The following is an 18827-nucleotide window of genomic DNA, read 5'->3' as shown; positions in this document are numbered from 1 at the left end:
GCAGAAATGCTGGTGAACAGCCACGTGGAGATGGCTCCAGTGCACACTCTTGGGCAATTTTAATAAATTTAGCAACAGAAGAAGGAGCTGAATTGAACGTGCGGGCTGACTGCTGCAAACTGCCTGGTTCTGGTTACAAGCTCAAGAAATCAAGTGAAATAACATGCAAAGCTTAGCTTATCCCATCTAAGCCAGTGAGCAAGTCAGGCTTAGTGGGTTATTTGATGATATTTGATTCTCCTTCTATATGAATAACATCTGCAAATATGCTGAGTCTCTTTGGAATTGGTTTTGGTTTAAAAGAATTTGTTATTTAGAGCATTTCAATCAGTCACTCCCTGCCTCGCTGCTTTGGCTGGTCACAGTGTCACGTTTGAGCCTTCCCATCCCCTGCCTCAAAAATCACTGATCTCAAGATAATCAGGTGTTTGTAAGGGAAGCCTCCAAAGGCAACGGGAGAGAGCACTGATGCCATAAGCCCACTGCTAAGGGTTAGAAATGAGGATGATGCTAAAGCAGGGAAAAAAGACAAAATGAAATAAAGAAAAATATTTGATTTCTGAAACTCCACTGGCTACGTTTAGATGCCTCAGCAGCAGGCAGCTCAGTGCTAGGCTACTTCACATGTGCATCCTGCCCCGTGTCAGTGCACCCACACTGCTGCTGTGGCAAGGCCAGGGACACTGGCAGTGTTGAGCCTCCCAGACATCCCAAAAAGTTCCTGAACAGCGGTGCCTGGTCTTTCTAGGAAGGAGCTCAGGCAGAACTGTTTGTCTTTTTCACCCCAGTCAAGTCACAGGTGGGTGTTGCTAGAAAAATTAGTGGCAACCACACCTTGAATCCATCAGCTCCATCACACCTTACCTCCATCATTTCCATCACACATCTAGAGGGCTTCTGCAACTGCCACCCATAACAGGGTGACAGGAAGCTTTCTTCTCTGTCTCAGGATAATAATGTAAAAGGGTCATCCTGGGACAGAGCAGAGGTACATCTAGTCTAGTGTCTTCTCTCCAAAACAGAACAGCAGTGATGTGGTCAGATGAATGTAAGGACAGGGTAAGCAATCAGTGATGCTACACAAGAATATTCAGGCTGTCAGCACTGTGTGGCTTTATAAACCAAACCTGTGCATTGCATTTAACACCTTTTGATGAATTTATTAACCATGAGATTTTCTTATGGACCTCCAAATCCATGCAGTCTTGACACCCTAGAGGTGCTGTATCAAGGAGATGTACACCAAAACTACAATCCCATGGAGAGTGACCTCCTTTATTTCATCCTGAACCCACAATCTTGCCAGATTTTCTGCTGTTCCTGGTTCTTATCCTGGAAGAAGGAGGGAAGGCCTGATCTCCCCATAATGATCTGACCCTGCAGTGCCCTGCCACCCCACCCTGAGTCACCTCTCACAGAGGCTGCGAGAGCTGAACCTCAGCAACCAGCCTGAGACTACATGGCCATGTCCACTAGGCTGGACAGTAAGTTTGGGATTGGGAATGATCTAGACACAAGCTCAAAGAGAGTCTCCTGACTGGTGAGAACTTAAGCGTCACCCAGGCAGTGTGGCTTAACTCATCAGTGCCCACAAAGAGTGCAGGTACCCAAGTGCCATGCACAAGAGCTAGCAGATGGAGCAGACAGTACCCCAGCCTCTGGATGTGTTTAGACAGACAGCAGCATTTTGCAACAACAATTATTTCACAATTTGCCCACCCTTTCCTCCTCTTTCTTTCCAGACTTTAAGGTAAGCAACCTTAAAAGCAGCTCCAGAAGTGGGCAGGGACAGAAGAGGAAAGTCCCAGAAAAAGCATCTGGGCAGGGAGAGGTGGGAGGGAGGCACATGCCCATACCCACCATCACCAGCCTGCCTGAAAAGAGAACTAATATAATTTGTGTGGGATTTTCCTCCCCCTCCCGCAGATCAAAAGGACAGCAGCAATGCAATCTGCTGTTTGTGTAGGAAATGTGTCAGAAGAAGGAAGGAGGGGATACACATGGGAACATCTGCTCTAAGAAGCCACTTGAACATTAACCATTTAGGTCCTGATCCAGGGAGCACCTGCCTAGAGTTAAGCCTCAGTGACACCGGGGCTGTGCATGTCCATGGCACCTAATGCAAAGCCCTGGAGGAGGATGAGGGTGATGAGCAGCTCTTCCTCAGGCTGGGCTCACGTTGGCAGAGTGGAGCCCTTCCTGGTGCTGCTGGGCAGTCCATGTAGGCTCACTCTGATGGCTCTGCTGAAGGTGTGGGAAGAGCTGTGGCTGGCCAGAGTTCTGCATCTCCATCGAGGCACACCTGGACAAGTGCAAGGTTTGCATTGTGGCTCTCTGAGTCACTGGTGCCAAGAGCAGGGCACAGGGGAGACAGGACTTTTTATCTCATTTGTCAGTCAGACTTTAAGCCCCCAACTCCTCCCTTCTGCTGCTCTACTTGTTGTTCTCTCCCCCTTTCTGCAACAGCTGGACCTGACAGCCCACAGAAGAAGCAGAAAATTAAAGGTGAGAGCAGCACATCTGTCTGTGACTATTAGAAGTGCCCTGATCACCCACAGCCACCCCTTGTGACCTTTGCACAAAAACTTGTCACTGGAATAAAGTATTTGCTGACCTGGCCTTGTAACACCACCACACATAAAGATAAGTACAGTGGAGAAACAGAAAAATAAAAAAAATAAAAAAAAAAAAGGAAAAGGTCAAATTCTTTCTTCCTTCTGCGTATAAAATTAAAAATCTCACATTGTCCCAGTGCAACAGAGTTGAGCACAAAAGGGAAAAAACAGCCCCGTGTTGTTCTAGGCCAGGCGCCAGAACAACTTGTGTGAGTTTGTGCTGGCAGCCGCGAGCTCCGGCCGAGGGTCCGCGCGCGGCCGCCGCACCGAGCCCCCACCACCGACCCTTCCTCCCGGCCACTGAGTCACCTTCCTGCCAGCCCCTGCTGCCCTGCACATCCCAGGCACTTCGGCAGAGCTTGCTTTTTTGTTGTTGCTTGTCCATTTGTGTGGTGTGTCCTGTAAGACGTGTCCCATGGTTGTCGTTTACTGCCCAGGGTGGCATACGAAAGACTGATGCCTCTGTGAAAACATCAACCCTAACCTGGTTTTGAACACAGTCCAACAAGCCCTTTACCCAGAGAAATACTTTTACACAAGTATTTAAGTCAACAGGAATCCTTGCATGAGTAAAGTATTGTAGGATTTAGCCTTTACCCATCTTATTTTTCCAGTAAATAAAATGTACTTTTTTTGCCATTTTTATCCTTTCACTGTTTCTTGGTGTTTGCTTATTTCCCCAGAGTTCCCTACAATTCCAAACATCATTTACCTCACAATTCCTTTCTTTCTCATCTCTGCTCTATATAAATTTTGCTACTTTTACCCACCTTACCTGTACACATGAATCAAATGGGCAATCTGATCTCCAAATTAGGAGAGAGAAATTGTTTGGATTTCACCTTCCCCATCAGAGCTGATCTTGTCAGTACTGACTCCACATCAAAAGCAGTGCTGGAAGAGCTGGGGGAATTCAGGTAACTCTCAATAACTAAATTTAAAAAAAAAATCCTGTTTAACTATATTTTTGTTAGAACTGATATTAAAAGGACCTCTGCTTTCCTTTTCTGTCCCTGCCTTCTTAGGAGTCTGGTTTAAATGCATGTAGTCACAAATCCTCTCCCATATTCATCACTAAGATGCAGCAGAGAGCCTGAGAGTATCCTGATTACAAAGGTGTAGTTTGAACGTTGCTCTGGACTAGAGCTGGAGGCTATCTCTACTTCACTCAGCTGAAAGTAAGTACTTAGCCTTTTGGACTATGGAATTAAAGGCAGCCATGAGCAGCAGCACATCACACCATGTACACTGCTGGCTACAAAACCCTTGGGTCCTACAGTCACCCCAGCCCAATGGACCCCCTAGGCACATCATCAATTCTGGGTCATGAATGTCAGACAAAAAAGGTAAAAACCACAGGGTTCTGGCCCTCTGCTACTTCTGCAACACTCCCAGTCCATTTAGTTTTACTTTTAGTTTGGCCCCTTCTTTGTCTGCTGCAAAGGAGCCTTTCATTGTTGTGCAACTTCACAAAACCCCTTTTTGTCTACAAATGGTCACCAGCACCATTTCCAGGGCAGTGCTCCCTTCATCCCACCGTGCTGTGACCAGGTGCCATCCTACCAGTGACACCTGCAGGTCCCCGCAGGTGATCACCATTCCAGGTTGTTCCTTTCACTTATTAACTGTTATGGGCTGGCCTCCAGGTTAAGTGTGGTGCTGAGTGTCTTTTTTTCCGGTATTTTTTTCCTAAGGCTTTGTACATTTTCTGACATCTCTACCATCCCACTTTATTTCCCAGAGCAAACTACTGAAATCCTTCTCTGCCCTGGGTGCAGGTGGAGCTGAGTGTTGCAAGAGGAACTCAGTAGGTGATAGCCTGGGTCTCAGACTGCAGCCTGAACTTCCTGATGCAGTGGAGTCTGTTGCTTTGTTGGGAAGCCATGATGCAGGAGCAAAGTGTTAAATACACAAGTGCAGGCTCTGAAATCAAAACTCTTCTGCCTGCATCTAAATTCAAGCTTTCTCAGGTTTCAGGGAGTCTGTTCCCCCTCACTGCACCTTCACCTTGGTACTAAGTGCTCATCCTCCCACAGACCCAGCGGGGGGATCAGCTTCAGGTAACCAACTCTGCAGCCACATTCTGAAGCTTAATGTTATTCACATCTTTCAGTGATTCATTAAAGCAGGACTTACACTGAAAGTCTAATTAAGACTGAAGTCCCACATTAATTTCCAGAGCAGTAAAAGGCAAGTTATGTAAACTCACAGCAAGTAATTCTTCTTTTACCAGAAGAGCAACATAAAAGCATAAAATGCATCCATAGGCAAAACAGTAAAAGAGGGGAGCGAGGGCTCTGGCAGACAGTACGTAAGAGAAGGAAGTCTAGAAAGACATTTTTATTTGCATTTCTTACATGACATTCTCTGGACTTCCCCTCCACCTGGAATACATCAGAGGGAAGTGGAGCAACCAGTGTGATGGCTACTGTACAGCCCTGAGACAAAAGCAGCTCATTTTGACTAGAAAAATGGTCTGTCTTGCTCTCCTCATGCCCAGCCTCCCATTTCTCTCTCCATACCTGGAGCTGGGCTGCTCTCAGAGGCACAGGTTTGGAATTCAGGCTCCCTAAGGAGTCAAGCAGAGACAGCCCTTTGGGCCCAGCTTCCCTCTGCATAGAGCTCCCTGGGTCACCCCAAAATCCTTCCTACCAGTGTCACCAAAGTCTTCATCCCAGCTCCTCTGACTCCATTGTGAGCAGCATCAAGGCAAGGTTGAGGCACGGCAAAGAGCAGGATCTGCCTTTGTTGAAGGAGCCTGCACAAAAAGGTTACAAGGGTGAGGGAAGAGGAAAACATCCTAGGAGGGTAAGGAATAGGACTAGAAGATTCTACCAGCGTGAGCACTCCAAGTTACAGAGGGTCTTGGAGGTGGGAACAGGCAGCTTGGTTTTGACTGAGTACCTGATAAAAGGATAAAGGAGTAGTAGAGGTGATTGCTGCAGCTATGGGGATGTGTTTGGGAGGGCAGGAGTGGGTATCACATTGCAGCAAGGACAGTGTGAACTGTGTAACAGGGAGGTTTTAGTGTGGGCAACGGAGAAAAGCGAGGTGTTTGGGATTTTCTTATTTTAGCAGGCATCTGGGATACTTTCTTGTTTGTACTCAGGCTAGGTGATTTGGAAACCCCATGGAAAATCAAAAGAGAAGACTGATATTATATACCCCACATGTGAGAAAAGACAGAGTGTTTTATGCCCTGAGATTGCTGATTTATCTAATGAGGAACTCAGCTCTTGTTCCAAGAACACGTTCTGCCAACCCCACAAGTCCCAGGAGAGGAATGGATCCTGCTTAAGAGACCTTTTGCAGATAGTGGGATAAACATGGCAGATCTCTGCCTTACAAAGCTCAGGACAGTAGTTGTGGGTAATATTTATTTGTCCTGGGATGAAGTGTTTTCTGAGGAACTGCTGCAAAAGTTGTATGAGAACATCTTTAGAATGAAAGCCCTTTATTCTAGGTTATATTTTTTGCTTAGCAAGTATTTTCATCCTGAGATCTCCCAGTCCTAATCTAGCAAAACACTTCTGCAGTATTAAGGTCTCTTCTGGGAGTTACCAAAATAAAGTGCATTGTTAACAGGGTGCATTATTTGCTTACAAATAGAGCAACACCAATTAAATTCTCTCCTTTAATATGAAATTAGTAACTCTACACTGGACTCTACACTACCCTTATTGAGGGTACAGCAGCTTCTGATTTAAAGACCTTTGTCTGGGTCTGATAAATTTTACATCTGGTCCCAAAGCAGACACCAATTTTGTCTCTTACTGTCCAATGATATTTATGGTCTTTCACTGTCCTTCTCTATATATCCTGCTACAAACTTCTATACACCTGTTATTTTATAAGGTGGGTTCTCAGGTTCCTTCTTGGGCATTGATAAATAAATAAAACAAATATTAAAAAAGAAGGAACCTGCTTAATTTTATTTGAATTTTAAAATTAATTTGGCAAAGAAAACCCAAGCAATGTTAAAATACAGTTGCCAGGGTGATGAACAAGAGTGAAAGAGGAAAAAAACTCTGAAAGAAGAGTGTGCCTTGTCAATGCCATGCAAATTCCCTTCACCATTGCAAAGCAAGAAGCATGCTCTCTTTACTGAAAAAGCAATGGCTTTATAAAGGCTGAAAAGGTACCTTCATTTACCATTTCTAGAAAAACAGAACACAGCAGACTCTTGAAGAACTGGTGCACCACAACAGACTGTAAAAAAACCCAAACAAGCAGAAGCGAAGTGAAACTATGGAAGATGAATAACTGAGTGAAAGCTGCCTCCCAGATGCTGAGAGGGGAGCCAAGGTACAGGTGTGATATTAAATGCCTGGCTGGCTCAGACAGGGATGTTGCAAGCTCTCACTGCAGAGTTGAATGTGACCTGTGCCAGTGGTACCTCTGCAGAGTCCTTTTTGATTTTAATGCGTGTTCCTAGATTGATGCAGCCTTATTGACAGCCACGTTATGGCAAATAGAGCAATATGTAATTTATACATGCAGCTTAGTGCCACCAGCCTCTCCATCTCGCAGGATGATTTGACAATGGCCCTGGCTGCTCCAATATATACTCACAAATACTGCAGCACACGCTGCAGGGTCTCGTTATCGGGGAGAAATCAGCAGGACAGCCATAAAACAAATACGACTCACATAAGCACACTGCTGAGGAGACTGTCTGCAATATATGCTCTGATTAATGTCTGGAATGGCAGCAGTGCAAGTTAATGCTTTCTGGAGTCTTGGATGACATGCTTGAAAAGATCTTTGGGAAAGTCGTGCCCACTTTTATGACTTGACTGCAAACTGAGCAAGCCCCCAAATGCTGACCTTGGATTTGACTGCAGGGTAAGTGCTGGAGGAGATTGCTAATTGGGGAAGTCCCGTGGATGCCAAGGGCAACTCCTTGTTTTACCACCAGCACCTCTGCATCTTTTGGGGTTAAATTCCTCCCTGTTTCACAGGAGGGAATGAAGCATTCTGTCCTTCTAATGCTCACTGCTGTCTGCAAGGGATAAAACAGCCTTTGAAAAAGTTTGGAAGAACTTCTGCAAATAAACCTCACTATGACCAATGCACTTAAAATAGCTTCAATCCTGCAAGTATTAGTCTCAAGCCCCGACTCTCCCTCTGAAATACAACTGGACTATAACAAATAAGACGTCCTATTAAAAAAAAAAAAAAAACAACATAAAAGCACTGAAATCATGTAGAAACAAACACAAAGAGGCTTCTGCCCAATGTGGTGAGAGAGAAAACGATTAAATCACATGAAAAACCTGTTGCTACCACTTCTGCATCTGGCCAACAAAGAGGGCTAGAGAGGCCCCACTCAGTAAATACCTACTCTTGTTGGATCAAAGGGGCAAGAATGGAAGCAAGTCCTCAGGCTTTATGGACCTGATCCAGTTGGTTTTTCTACTAATTTCTGTGGGCTTTGGCTGGTGTCCAGGCAGCAAAAACAACCAGGAGCAGGGCTAGCCTTGCCTGGCAAGTGGAAGCCCTGCCAGCACCACTGATTTTTACTCTCTCTGCCCTAAAGCTGGGCTTTCTGCTCAACTCTGGAAAGCTCCATAGGCAGCAAAAGGCTTCTTGGAGCCCAGGAGAGTTGTAGCCAGACCCAGGAATGCACAAGGATGCCCAACATAGTCACTCCCAGCAGCCCTTCCGTCAGTCCCCATCCACATTCAGCCATCCTGCTGTCTGGTGGCACGGTGGTTGTGATCTCCTCCGAGCACAGGCAGCAGTCACAAAGCTCTGTGTTGGCCAAGCAGCTCTGCCTGGCTCTGCTCCACTGAGGAAGGACTGAAAACAGAGCCTTCTCTGGGCTTGGTGGGAGGGGAGCCCTCAGCCTCAGAAGGGCTCAGGGGCCAGGGAGAGGAAAGCAGTTTCTCACCCTGTCGTGCTCTCACGAGGGCTGTCAGAAATGCAGGAGCTCTCAGAATAAAGTTTCTGGGGCAGTTCTTCCTGTTGCCTTGCTTCCAGTAATGACTTTGTGCTTGTTTACATTAGCAAGTTGTACTACCAGTATTTTATACAGCTAAATCAGTACAACACCTGTATTGTACCCAGCGTTGCCTTGGTGTGAAGGTGAGTATAGTATGTCTGAGTCCTGAAAAAGCAAGCCAGCAACATGCCAAATGGATACTTAGAGGAAATGGGAATGCTGTTGTATTTTCTGACACTTCAAACTCGATAATGACCCAGACTTACTGTGAAATTGTAATTGGCTTCCTAAAAATAAGGCATTGCTAGATTGTAGACAATTACACCTACCTTGCAGCACCCAAATAGGAATTAACACCTGGGTTCTTTTTGTAACCTTGTTTTTTCTCAATTTATTTATTAAAGGTGAGAGGGTACCATGAATTATTACTTTCACAAAACAAGGTATTTCTGTCAAGAAGCCTAATTCATACAAGTATGAAAATCTGCCTAACATTTCCAATGTACAAAGACAACAAAAACTCCACAAGTTAGCAAATCCACCGAGGAACTTCATGGAGATTGCACTTGCATTTTGGGGAAGAAATTGCTCCAGTTTTGGTGGAGCCTGTGCAGACTGTGACTGTGGGCTGACACTGTCTTTAAATGGACAGAGCTCCCCAGTCCTGTCTGCCATGGTGGACAAATAGATAAAGCTCTCAGCTTTACAGAATGGTGACAGATTTAACCCCAGGACCTTTAACTCTTTCACTGAAGCTGGGCACCTCCACATTCTGAGCTGGAGTTTTCCTGTTTGAACTTTACAGCTGACAGTAACACCAAATACTGCTGCTCTGAGAAGGGCTTTGTGACAACGCAGTCATTAATGCTCAAACCCACCCAAATATCCTGGCATTCACTGCCAATGGAGTTAAACAGTTGAGGTTTGTGGAAAAAAAGTGGTGTTGGTGATGCAGAGCCCAGCTCCTGTGACAAAGAGCCTTAATATATCAGAGATCCAAATTAAATTAGATTAAAACCAAATTAAACCTGATGTTTTAAGGTGCTAATGCTACCATTGTAGAAAAATGTGGGGAAATGGATTAATAAAAAAAAAAAAAGTTGCTATTTTGCAGATATTACGATCTAGGCAAAGCAACCTAGAGGAAGGAAAGGGAAAGGAGTTTCCCTGCTGTACTTGTTGGAGACTAAAGCACAGTCTGGAGACTCCAGCTGGCACCACGCACGGCGTTCGCAGGCGAGCTCTGGAGTGCCCCCGGTGCTCCGCGACCCCTCCACCCGCCCTTACCCACCAGCACTCTCACATTCATCCCTCAAAAACGCCAACATCCACCTCGACCCGGAGCCTCAGTCACAGCCCCCTGCCTCCCCTCCGGGCGCTGCTGCAGCCCCGAGGCTCCGGGACGAGCCGGAGCCGCGACATCCCGGGCAGCTCCCCGGGGACGGAGCGGCACCGGGGCTCGGGCAGCTCCCGCGGGTTTCGGCCGCGTCTGCCGGGTCCGACCGCGGTGGGAGCCCCGGCGGGAGCCCCGCGCCCGCTGCTCGCGGGGCGCTCACTTCTGATGCGATTACAGCTAATTAAAATTTAAAATTCAAATCAACTCTCGGAAAGGTCATCTTGAAAAAAAATCCGTCGGCATTTGGTGTTTATCAGCTGGCGCGCAACTACGGACAGAGCCGGGGTGTGTGTGTATATATGTGTGTGTGTATATAATGTGTGTGGGTGCCGGGGGGGCAGCGCCGCGCCCCTCGCCTCAGCCCCGCTGCCCCGGCCCCGCGCTCCGCGGCACGTCGGGCTGCAGCGGGCGGGCGGGCGCGCCCTGTCCGCGGCGGCGCAGCGGAGTTGGGAGCGGGACGGCGGCGCTGCCAATGCAGCGGCCGGGAGGGGAGGGCGGCAGCAGCGGCAGCGGCAGGAGGAGGAGGAGGAGGAGGAGGAGGCGGCGAGGGGGAGGGCGCAGCCGGCAGCGCGCACCGGCCGGCGGCGGCGGGGCTGGCCGGGGCGGCGGGGCCATTGTGTGCTCCACACGGGGACACGGCCGCTCGCCACCGCACCCTCGCCCGCACCCGCGGCTCGCAGCAGCGAAAGTATCGCGAGAGCGGCCGGCCAAACAACCTGCTCCGCCACAGCCCCGCGCCGCGCCCGCGGAGCGCCCGCGCCGCCGCCGCGCACATGCGGACGCCGAGCGCCGCCGCCGCCGCCCGCCGGTGAGTAACGCGGGGAGAGCCGCGGAGCGGGGGGACGCCGGGGGGAACTCGCCGCCACGCCACACCCCGGCGGGGGAAAGTCCTCCCCGCAAAGTTGGGGAGCGCGGCTGAGAAGGGGGGAGATCCCAGGAGCGGCTCCGCGGTGCTTCCCCTGGCCGGCCCCCCCAGCGCTGCGCGGAGCCGGGCGCCGGCGAAGGTCACAGCGGCGGGCTGCGGGGAGCAACTTTGCGGCGGGAGGTGGGGTCCGGGCCGGGGGCTGGTGGTGGCGAGAGTGTCGGAGGGGGGGGGGCCGGGCTCGGGGCAAGTTTGTGGGATTTAATCGCGGGCTATAAATGGGGCTGCTGGAACTTTAAAAGGCAGCAAGCTGTGGTTGGCTGGTAGCGAGATTTGGAGTAACATATGGCATTAAAAGGCGCACAGCTGGAGGTAGCATTTCCATCGCAGTGAAGTCAGAGCAGCTGACTCTCCAGCTTGCGGTGTAATTAGCAAACCGAGCACTCCTCCTTCCCTCCCTCCTCCTCCCTCCCGCCTGCCTCTCTCTCTCTCTCTCTCTCCCCCTCCCTCCCTCCCGCCGCGCCTCGGTCGCACTCGCACCGCGCTCCCTCCTGCCCGCCCGGCTCCGCGCCCGCGGCCGGCCCCGCCGCGCCCCGCGCAAGGTAAGCGCCTGGCCGCGGCACGCAGCCGGCTGCAGCCTCGGAGCTGCCCTCCCGCCGCTTATTTTCCTCCTTGCCTTTTAATAACTTCAAGGGAAACTTTTTTTTTTTCCTCCCCCCTTTATCCCCCCCGCTCTTTCGGCGTGCGGGGGCCGGGGCCTCTCGCCCCCGTCCCCGCAGAGCCGCCGCTCCCCCAGCGCCAGCCGCCGCTGTTTTGTTGTGATTCGGTGCATAACGACTGAGGATAAAGTTTAAATGTGCGTGTGTGTGTGTGCGTGCGTGACGCGGGGAATATGCTTTATTAAAAGATGCCCCAAGTTAGCGTTGCTGGGAAGACAGCCTGGGAGTTGATGCTTTTTTTTCTTTTCGGGGGTGTGTGTGTGTGTGCGCTGTCCTCTGCATAATTTTATTAAAGTGCTTAGTGGGAGAAACAAAGGTTGGAGGGGCTGCTGCTTTACTAGCTTTTGTTTACTTACAATCAAGTTTTTCCTGTTCGGAGCAGGTGCGAAAGGATGAGAAACATGTTGTGTTGGTGGTTTTTTTTTTTTCCTCCCCCCCCTTAATAAAACTATTACAGACAATTAACAGTAAATGTTATCTCCAAGGCTGTTTCTTTGGCTTGGGTTACCAAAAAGCCGATCTGTTTGTTACAGCTGCTAGGAGGCTTTAGTTTACAGTAGCATTCAAGTTTTTCCTGTTTTGAACAGGTTATGAAGGAAGAATGGAGTTTCCAGACCATAGCCGCCAGTTGCTGCAGTGTCTGAGTCAGCAGCGTCACCAGGGCTTCCTGTGTGACTGTACTGTTTTAGTTGGAGAAGCTCAATTCAGAGCTCACAGAGCCGTTCTTGCCTCTTGCAGTATGTACTTCCATCTTTTCTACAGGGACCAGTTAGACAAAAGGGATATTGTGCATCTGAACAGTGACATTGTCACAGCCCCTGCCTTCAGCCTGCTGCTCGAATTCATGTACGAGGGAAAGCTGGAATTCAACAGTCTCCCAGTGGAAGATGTGCTGGCTGCGGCGAGCTACCTTCACATGTATGACATTGTGAAAGTCTGCAAGGGCAAGTTGAAAGATAAAGAATTATGTTCGGAAGAGAAGATTAATGATGAGGCGGCGAGTTTGGAGAAAGCGGAGCATTTTCTAGACGCCGGAGTGCCCCTGGTCCACGAGTTTGACCCAGGAAACAAACAAAAATTCAGCGTTGCAGAATACGAGAGAGCAGCAGGCAAAGAAAAGGTCAGCAGTCACCCCGCCTGGTCCTCTGATCATATAAGTGTCAGCTCTGTGCCGACAGAGGCAGAACCGTGCGCCGCAGCAGCTGGAAAAACAAAGGCTAATGTCAATAGTTCCACAGGACCTTTGTCCCAAAGGTCTGTTAACCATCCCCTGGCTTCGAGTGATGTGGACTGCGCGCTGGATTTGTCTTTCAAGCCCGTGCCGGGGAGAGATTCCTTACACCCCTCCTATGTCTTTGGACAGCTGGCTTCCGACAGCCAGCAGCAGGGTACCGAGCCACTTGTTAAAGATGAACAAGACTTGCTGTCAGATCAGGAGGACAGCGAAGCCAGGAGTCCAGAGAGTCAGCATTTTGGGAATTCAGCCAAAAGCCTAGTGACAGGGTTAGGACACATGTTCGCGGGGAATGGCAGCTCTCATGCCCGAGAGGAGGACATAGATCAAGAGCGAGACGAGAGCGAGGACGACATGGATTCGTCGGACATCTCCTCGGGCGTCCTCGTGCCTCCTGGGCATATCTGCATTTGTCCCCTCTGTAGCAAGGTGTTCCCGAGCCCGCACATCCTCCAGCTGCACCTGAGCTCTCACTTCCGCGACAAGGACGGCTCCCGGACGCGCCTGTCCCCCGACGGGTCGGTCCCCACTTGCACCCTCTGCGGAAAGACTTTTTCCTGCATGTACACGCTAAAGAGGCACGAGAGGACTCACTCGGGGGAGAAGCCCTACACCTGCGGCCAGTGCGGGAAGAGCTTCCAGTATTCCCACAACCTCAGCCGCCACGCGGTCGTGCACACCCGGGAGAAGCCCCACGGGTGCAAGTGGTGCGAGAGACGCTTCACGCAGTCCGGGGACCTGTACAGACACATCCGCAAATTTCATTGTGGCCTTGTAAAGTCCTTGGTTGTTTGAGATGTGTGACTTTTGTTTCGTTTCGTTTGTTGTTTTGGGTTTTTTTTAAATATCTACAACCCCCAGCCCCCAACCCTTTTAAAACAAAACAGGAAAAAAAAAAAAAAGGCAGCATCTGAATTTTTAATTTTGTTTTTCTCTTCCCTTTCCTTTATTTTGTTTTGGTGATATGATTCACTTCAGGTATATGATCTTTAAAAGATGCAGTGGTATACACTCCAGAGGCCTTTTGATGCAATCCTTCCACCTTTCCATCTCCCCCCTTCCCCTGCCACCCTCCCTTCCTAGCGTGGTCCTTTAGGTCTTCTCTTGTGCACCCATGTTACATTATTAATGTGAAATGATCTTAAGTAATTCTGCAATGATTTAGCATCAGTTTTCACACTGGAAGTACTTGCTTTGTGGTCAGGGTTATGTTCGTTTGGGTTTTCTTTTCCTTTTTTTTTTTAACCTTATTTTTTGAAAAAAGATTTTCAGCACATTCTGGAGAAAAATTTGGCTTCCATTAAGCTCCCCAAATGCCCTCTGTGTGTTGCAGAGAAACAAACATCTGAAGAGATGAACTGTGATTTAAATACATTTTGGTGTAGAGAAACCTGTCCACACATTACAGAGTGTGCAAATGTACTTTTGTTTTATAGAGCTAGATGAGACATTGAATTGGCCCAAATTTTAAAGGGGTTGAGGATTCCTGGCTGCATCTTTGGTACTGGTCATTTTTTATTCTCTTTATTCCATTAATACTGTTCTGCAGTTAGTTGGTCCTAAAATCTAAATGAGAAGTTTTTGCCTTGGGACTTGACTTAAATTTTCCCTTTCCACCCATCCTCCTCACTGGGCTGACCTGCTGAAAAGCTGCTTTTGAGCATAAAATGTGGATGGAAAAACACTTTCTGTCTGCAGCGTTTTCGCTCCCTAAATGTTGAAGGATGCACGCTAGGACATACAAAAAAATTGTATAATATGTGAATATTTTCATTCCCATATCGACCTCCAGAGGCTGATCCCATCACCCTTGGAGGGGACAGCAGCTGCAAAGTGGCCAAATACCCCTCCTGTTACCAGGTTTCTGGGGTTTCATAGCTCAAGGTACCTCATGCCTCGTGCATTAGGAGATGCCCTGCTGTCTTGCCCGAGAAGTTTGCTGCCATGCTAAAATCAGCAGCCTGAAATTATATTTTATTTCATTTTTATGAAGTTGGCAATTCCCTCTGAGCCAAATTGTGTGCAATTGCTGGTGTTCCCAAGAGGCAGCACGAAGATGAACCGCTGGAGGGAAAGCCTGGCCTGACTTCTTCCCCAGGTCCCACCTTTTCAGGGGAAGTTGTTTGGGGTAATTTATTATTTTTTTTAAAAATTTATTTGTAAATTGAGGCTGCCTATAACTATAGCCAGTTTTACTCCAGATGATTCACTTTCTTGCCTATTAGATCATCATTTGGTCTGTGCATGTTGGTGGATATCACTTTGTTCCCTTCCAGTCAAATTACCCATTCAAGGTACATGTACATGGGACTGAAATATAATAATAATAATAATATCTGAGGGGTGTGAATATCCTTCTGCTGCATTAGCATTGCTTCACCAGCTTTCTTGACACTCCTGGAGTTGTTTGGTGAAACTTAAGTATGTGTTCTGAAATGAATTTGAAGCACTGAGGTAGATTATTTTTAAAAGTTGTGCTTAAAATACTGTATTGCATCTTATGAAGAAAAAACTTCCCAATGCCTTTCCCCCTCTGGTCCAAAAACTGAGCACTACCTACATAAATAATATGGGAATAAGTTTTGTTTTATTTTTTTTTAAATAAGTACTTCCTCCTTAAGGAAAATCAGGATATACTTGTTACAGCCTCTTATTATTCATCTCTTAAACTATGAATGTACATGTAATGTGAAATTTTGCTTTTATTTATAGTTTTGGGGTTTGTTTTCAGTTTAATTTCTCAACTGTAAAATATTTTTGCTGAACCTGTTACATATGAAAGTTGTGGGAGAGTACTGTATCTTGAACATAAGTGGCTTTGGTACTGTGGTCTTATTCTACTTAATCAGTTTTTTCTTTTTTTTTCCTTTTTTATTTTTGCTGTGATTGGAAATAGCACTGAACAAAATCTAGTAAAATTAAGTTATTTTTCTTTCTACTAAAATTAAGTTATTTTTTTCTCCTGAAGATACTTGATATAGTATTTATTAGATTTTTTTTTGTTTTGTTTTTGAAGTGGAATTATTACTGTTAATCTATTTCAAAACTAGTTAATTTACACTTTAAATTTTATAACAATGGTTTTTGCATGTTGAGCAACATGTAAAGAGTTTAATGTAGAGTCAGCATTACTGAAGCTGGTAATCTTAATTTTGCATTCTTGTGACACTTTGTTTGCATTTCAGTCTTCAATTACTGTTTGTTTTTATTTTTTTTAGAAGATCATAAAATAGGATGTGCCATAAGAACATCATTAGCGTATGGAGCAGGGAAAAGTTGAAACAAGTTTTTGTCTGATCTTAGTATAGAAGTAATTAATTAAACTGATGCTATGAGCATGCTCTGTGCTGCAGTGAATATGGGGCAAAAGTTGTTTTTGTTTTGTTTTTTTTTAATTACAAAAAAAAGACTTTCTCATCCTTGACTACATCATGAACACACTGTTCTCATAGTCTGGTATTTGTGTTCCCACTCCTCTTAGCTTGAATTTCTAAAGTAAAGAAATGTTTGCACTTATTTTTGTTCTTAAGGTGACTTTTTTTGGCTATTTCTCTGTGTGTCTCTTATTTTTAAGTTGCAATAGCTCGGAGCATGTTTTCAAAATGGTTCATGGCTCTACAGAGAAGTACTAAAACATGGCACACTTAACGCTTGTCTCTTCATAAACTATTTCTCTGTGGGGCAGTTGCTGTCTCCATAGGGAACAGTCCTGCTCTGCATTTTAAACACTGGATTTGTCTTCTACTACAAACAAATACTGTGAAGTTAATGTAAAAAAAAAAATCATTGATATTTTTAATTGTTTTTAATCTTGGTGCAGTTCAGATTAAATATGTATATTTAAAGACACTAATTTTTGTGGGAGAGTTTTATAGTATACAGTATGTAGAAAAGCTATTGGAATGGAATATATTTTATAAAAATGTTCTATCACTGTTTTATAGTGAACTATTTTTCCTTCAGTGTTAGTGTAATACTGTTAGTCTAGATACGACAATCGCAGGAAGAGTGATTCAGGCTACTGTTAGCGCTTAGTTTTGCGTGGAGTTCTGTTTGCAACTGTATTGGTATGTGCTGTACAATGTGACAATCGTGACTAGGATTGTTGTCTTTATAAATTTACATGAAATAAAACGTGCTAGAATTGTAAGCTTGAGCTTCCTCCACCCTTTAACAGATGGGGTGTGGTGTTTGCCATTTTTTATGATGTATTAATAATGATTACTTTAATTGCAAGTATTTTATAATTTGCCGCTTTAAAAAAATTTATTACAATGTACTCTAATAATTTATTTCTTTTTCAGGGCCATCTGGAATTTTAGGCGTGTAAGGAGCTGCCGTGTCTCAGTCAGAGCCTGACTGAGCATTTCCTTAGTGGCTGGGCTGGAGCTAGCCCAGCACCACTTCTGCATTTTTGCAGGGGGTTTTGGGGCTGTTTGAAGGGGCTCAGCGCTGCCTGGGGAGCTGTGGGGCAGCCCTGCCCCGAGTGATGCTGGCCAGGAGACAAACCTGAGAGCACGGGGGTGACATGTGTGAGGACAGCCTGGCACCCTGGGGCTGGCCCAGCACAGTGCTGGCTGACTGGCATGAGGGCGTTCTCTGAAGTGCAGAATCTCTCCCAGCCTTGGGGAGCTGAGCTCTGACCCACTCCTAACCCCTGCCTCAGTCCTTGGGCTGAGTTTAGCAGGAGCTGGGACTGGGAGGAGGAAGGCACGAGCTGTCTGTGCTGGCTGCTGCTTGGGGAGGTTTGCACCTGCACCGTGAGCACTGTGTCTTGTGTTTCTTAATTATTTGGAAGCAGAAGGTCCTGGCAGTGTGGGACTGCCTCAACGTGGTGCTGGTTAAAGGATGAGCAGGTTATAGTTAATGCTGGTGTGGAGGCACAGCTATTGCTCCCCTCTTGCTACCACGGAGCGGTTTCTTCGCAGTCATCTCAAAATAGGTGCGTATTTCTTGCCTTCAAGCATGTGTCCTTCCTTAGAGATCCTGTGCCTGCGTCCCCATCTGTGGGGAGGGCTGAAAGCTGCTGAAGATGCGTGGTGATCTGCTGCAATGTGGTGAAGTGTTAAAAACTATAAATATATATATTTTTTTAGTTTTTTTTTTTTTTTTTTAAATTTCTACCGCTGAGAGTTAGGTGTCCCTGCAGCTGCTGATTTGTGGCACTCTGTTTCCAGTCTTTTCTGCTGTTGTGGATTCAAAGGTGTTTTATATTGCCCTTGCCCCCCCAAAAAATTAAATAAATTTGCCCAAATCTGAGTGTGGTGCTGGGCAAGGAGGAGGCAAAAGGCTTTTCTTTGAGAGAGAGGGTGCTCAGAAAGAAGCAAGCTTGAAGCTAAACCTGGGAGGTGGATGGCTTGCAAACAGGCTATAAATAACCATGAGTAGATTGAGGAGAGCAGCCCACATCTCCTCTGGCATGGGCATGCTGTGCCCATTTTCTTTGTTGATAGCAATTGCTAATGTGAATTCTGGCACTCCAAATCCCGATGCCTGTTGTTCTGATAACATAATTAAATCTTAGGAATGTGAAATATAAAAAGCTTTGAGAAGAAACCAGGCCACTAAGCAGATACTGGGAAGGGGGGGTGTGCAGGCTCTGTATGTACCAAAAAAGCCATGGGGTTGCTCTAGGCAGGATTCCCTGCCTGCCAACTCTTGGCCACGTTGGGAGAGAGATCCTGCGACCTATAGGAAAGGGGGTGACCCCCCAGGAGCATCTGCTGTCCTAATCCCATGCTGCAAGGGCTGTCATCTTCCAGGATTACAGCACCAGGTGGGCTCCTTAGGTTGGCAGGGGTCAGCTGTGCCCATGCCAGCAGCTTGGGTTCGTGCTGCTCTTGCAAAGCCTGGTTCTCCGTGGGATGAGTGTTGGGAAATGGTTTTGTTTATTTTTAGCTTTTGTTTTTAGTCTGAGTGCCTTCTGGAAGTGGTCTGGTAGGCACAGAGGTGGCTGTGGCTACCTAGCCATGTGTCACCAAATGCTGCCATGCAGCTGAAGACCACGAGAAGTAGCTTTTTCCTGGCTTAGGTGATGGGGTCTGGGTTTGGACCAAG

General features: G+C 47.0%; 1 protein-coding gene across 4 annotated transcripts; it reads left to right on the top strand.

Annotated features, from left to right (window-relative positions):
• Positions 1–10631: 10631 nt before the first annotated feature.
• Positions 10632–16926, top strand: ZBTB42 (zinc finger and BTB domain containing 42). 4 transcript variants are annotated; one of them, XM_064423141.1, is made up of 2 exons: positions 10632–10763; positions 12124–16926. In XM_064423141.1, the coding sequence occupies exon 2, from the start codon at positions 12138–12140 to the stop codon at positions 13563–13565; it is 1428 nt and encodes a 475-aa protein (XP_064279211.1). In that variant the 5' UTR covers positions 10632–10763; positions 12124–12137; the 3' UTR covers positions 13566–16926. The 4 variants fall into 4 exon arrangements, with proteins under 4 accessions (XP_064279211.1, XP_064279213.1, XP_064279212.1 ...); XM_064423143.1 differs by lacking the exon at positions 10632–10763 and adding an exon at positions 10863–11000; XM_064423142.1 differs by lacking the exon at positions 10632–10763 and adding an exon at positions 11333–11419.
• The last annotated feature ends 1901 nt before the right edge of the window (positions 16927–18827 follow it).

The sequence above is a fragment of the Passer domesticus genome, chromosome 6, assembly GCF_036417665.1.
Source record: "Passer domesticus isolate bPasDom1 chromosome 6, bPasDom1.hap1, whole genome shotgun sequence".
Lineage (NCBI taxonomy): Eukaryota > Metazoa > Chordata > Aves > Passeriformes > Passeridae > Passer > Passer domesticus.
The sequence above is the reverse complement of the archived record's forward strand: the minus strand, read 5'-3'. Positions and strand labels throughout refer to the sequence as shown.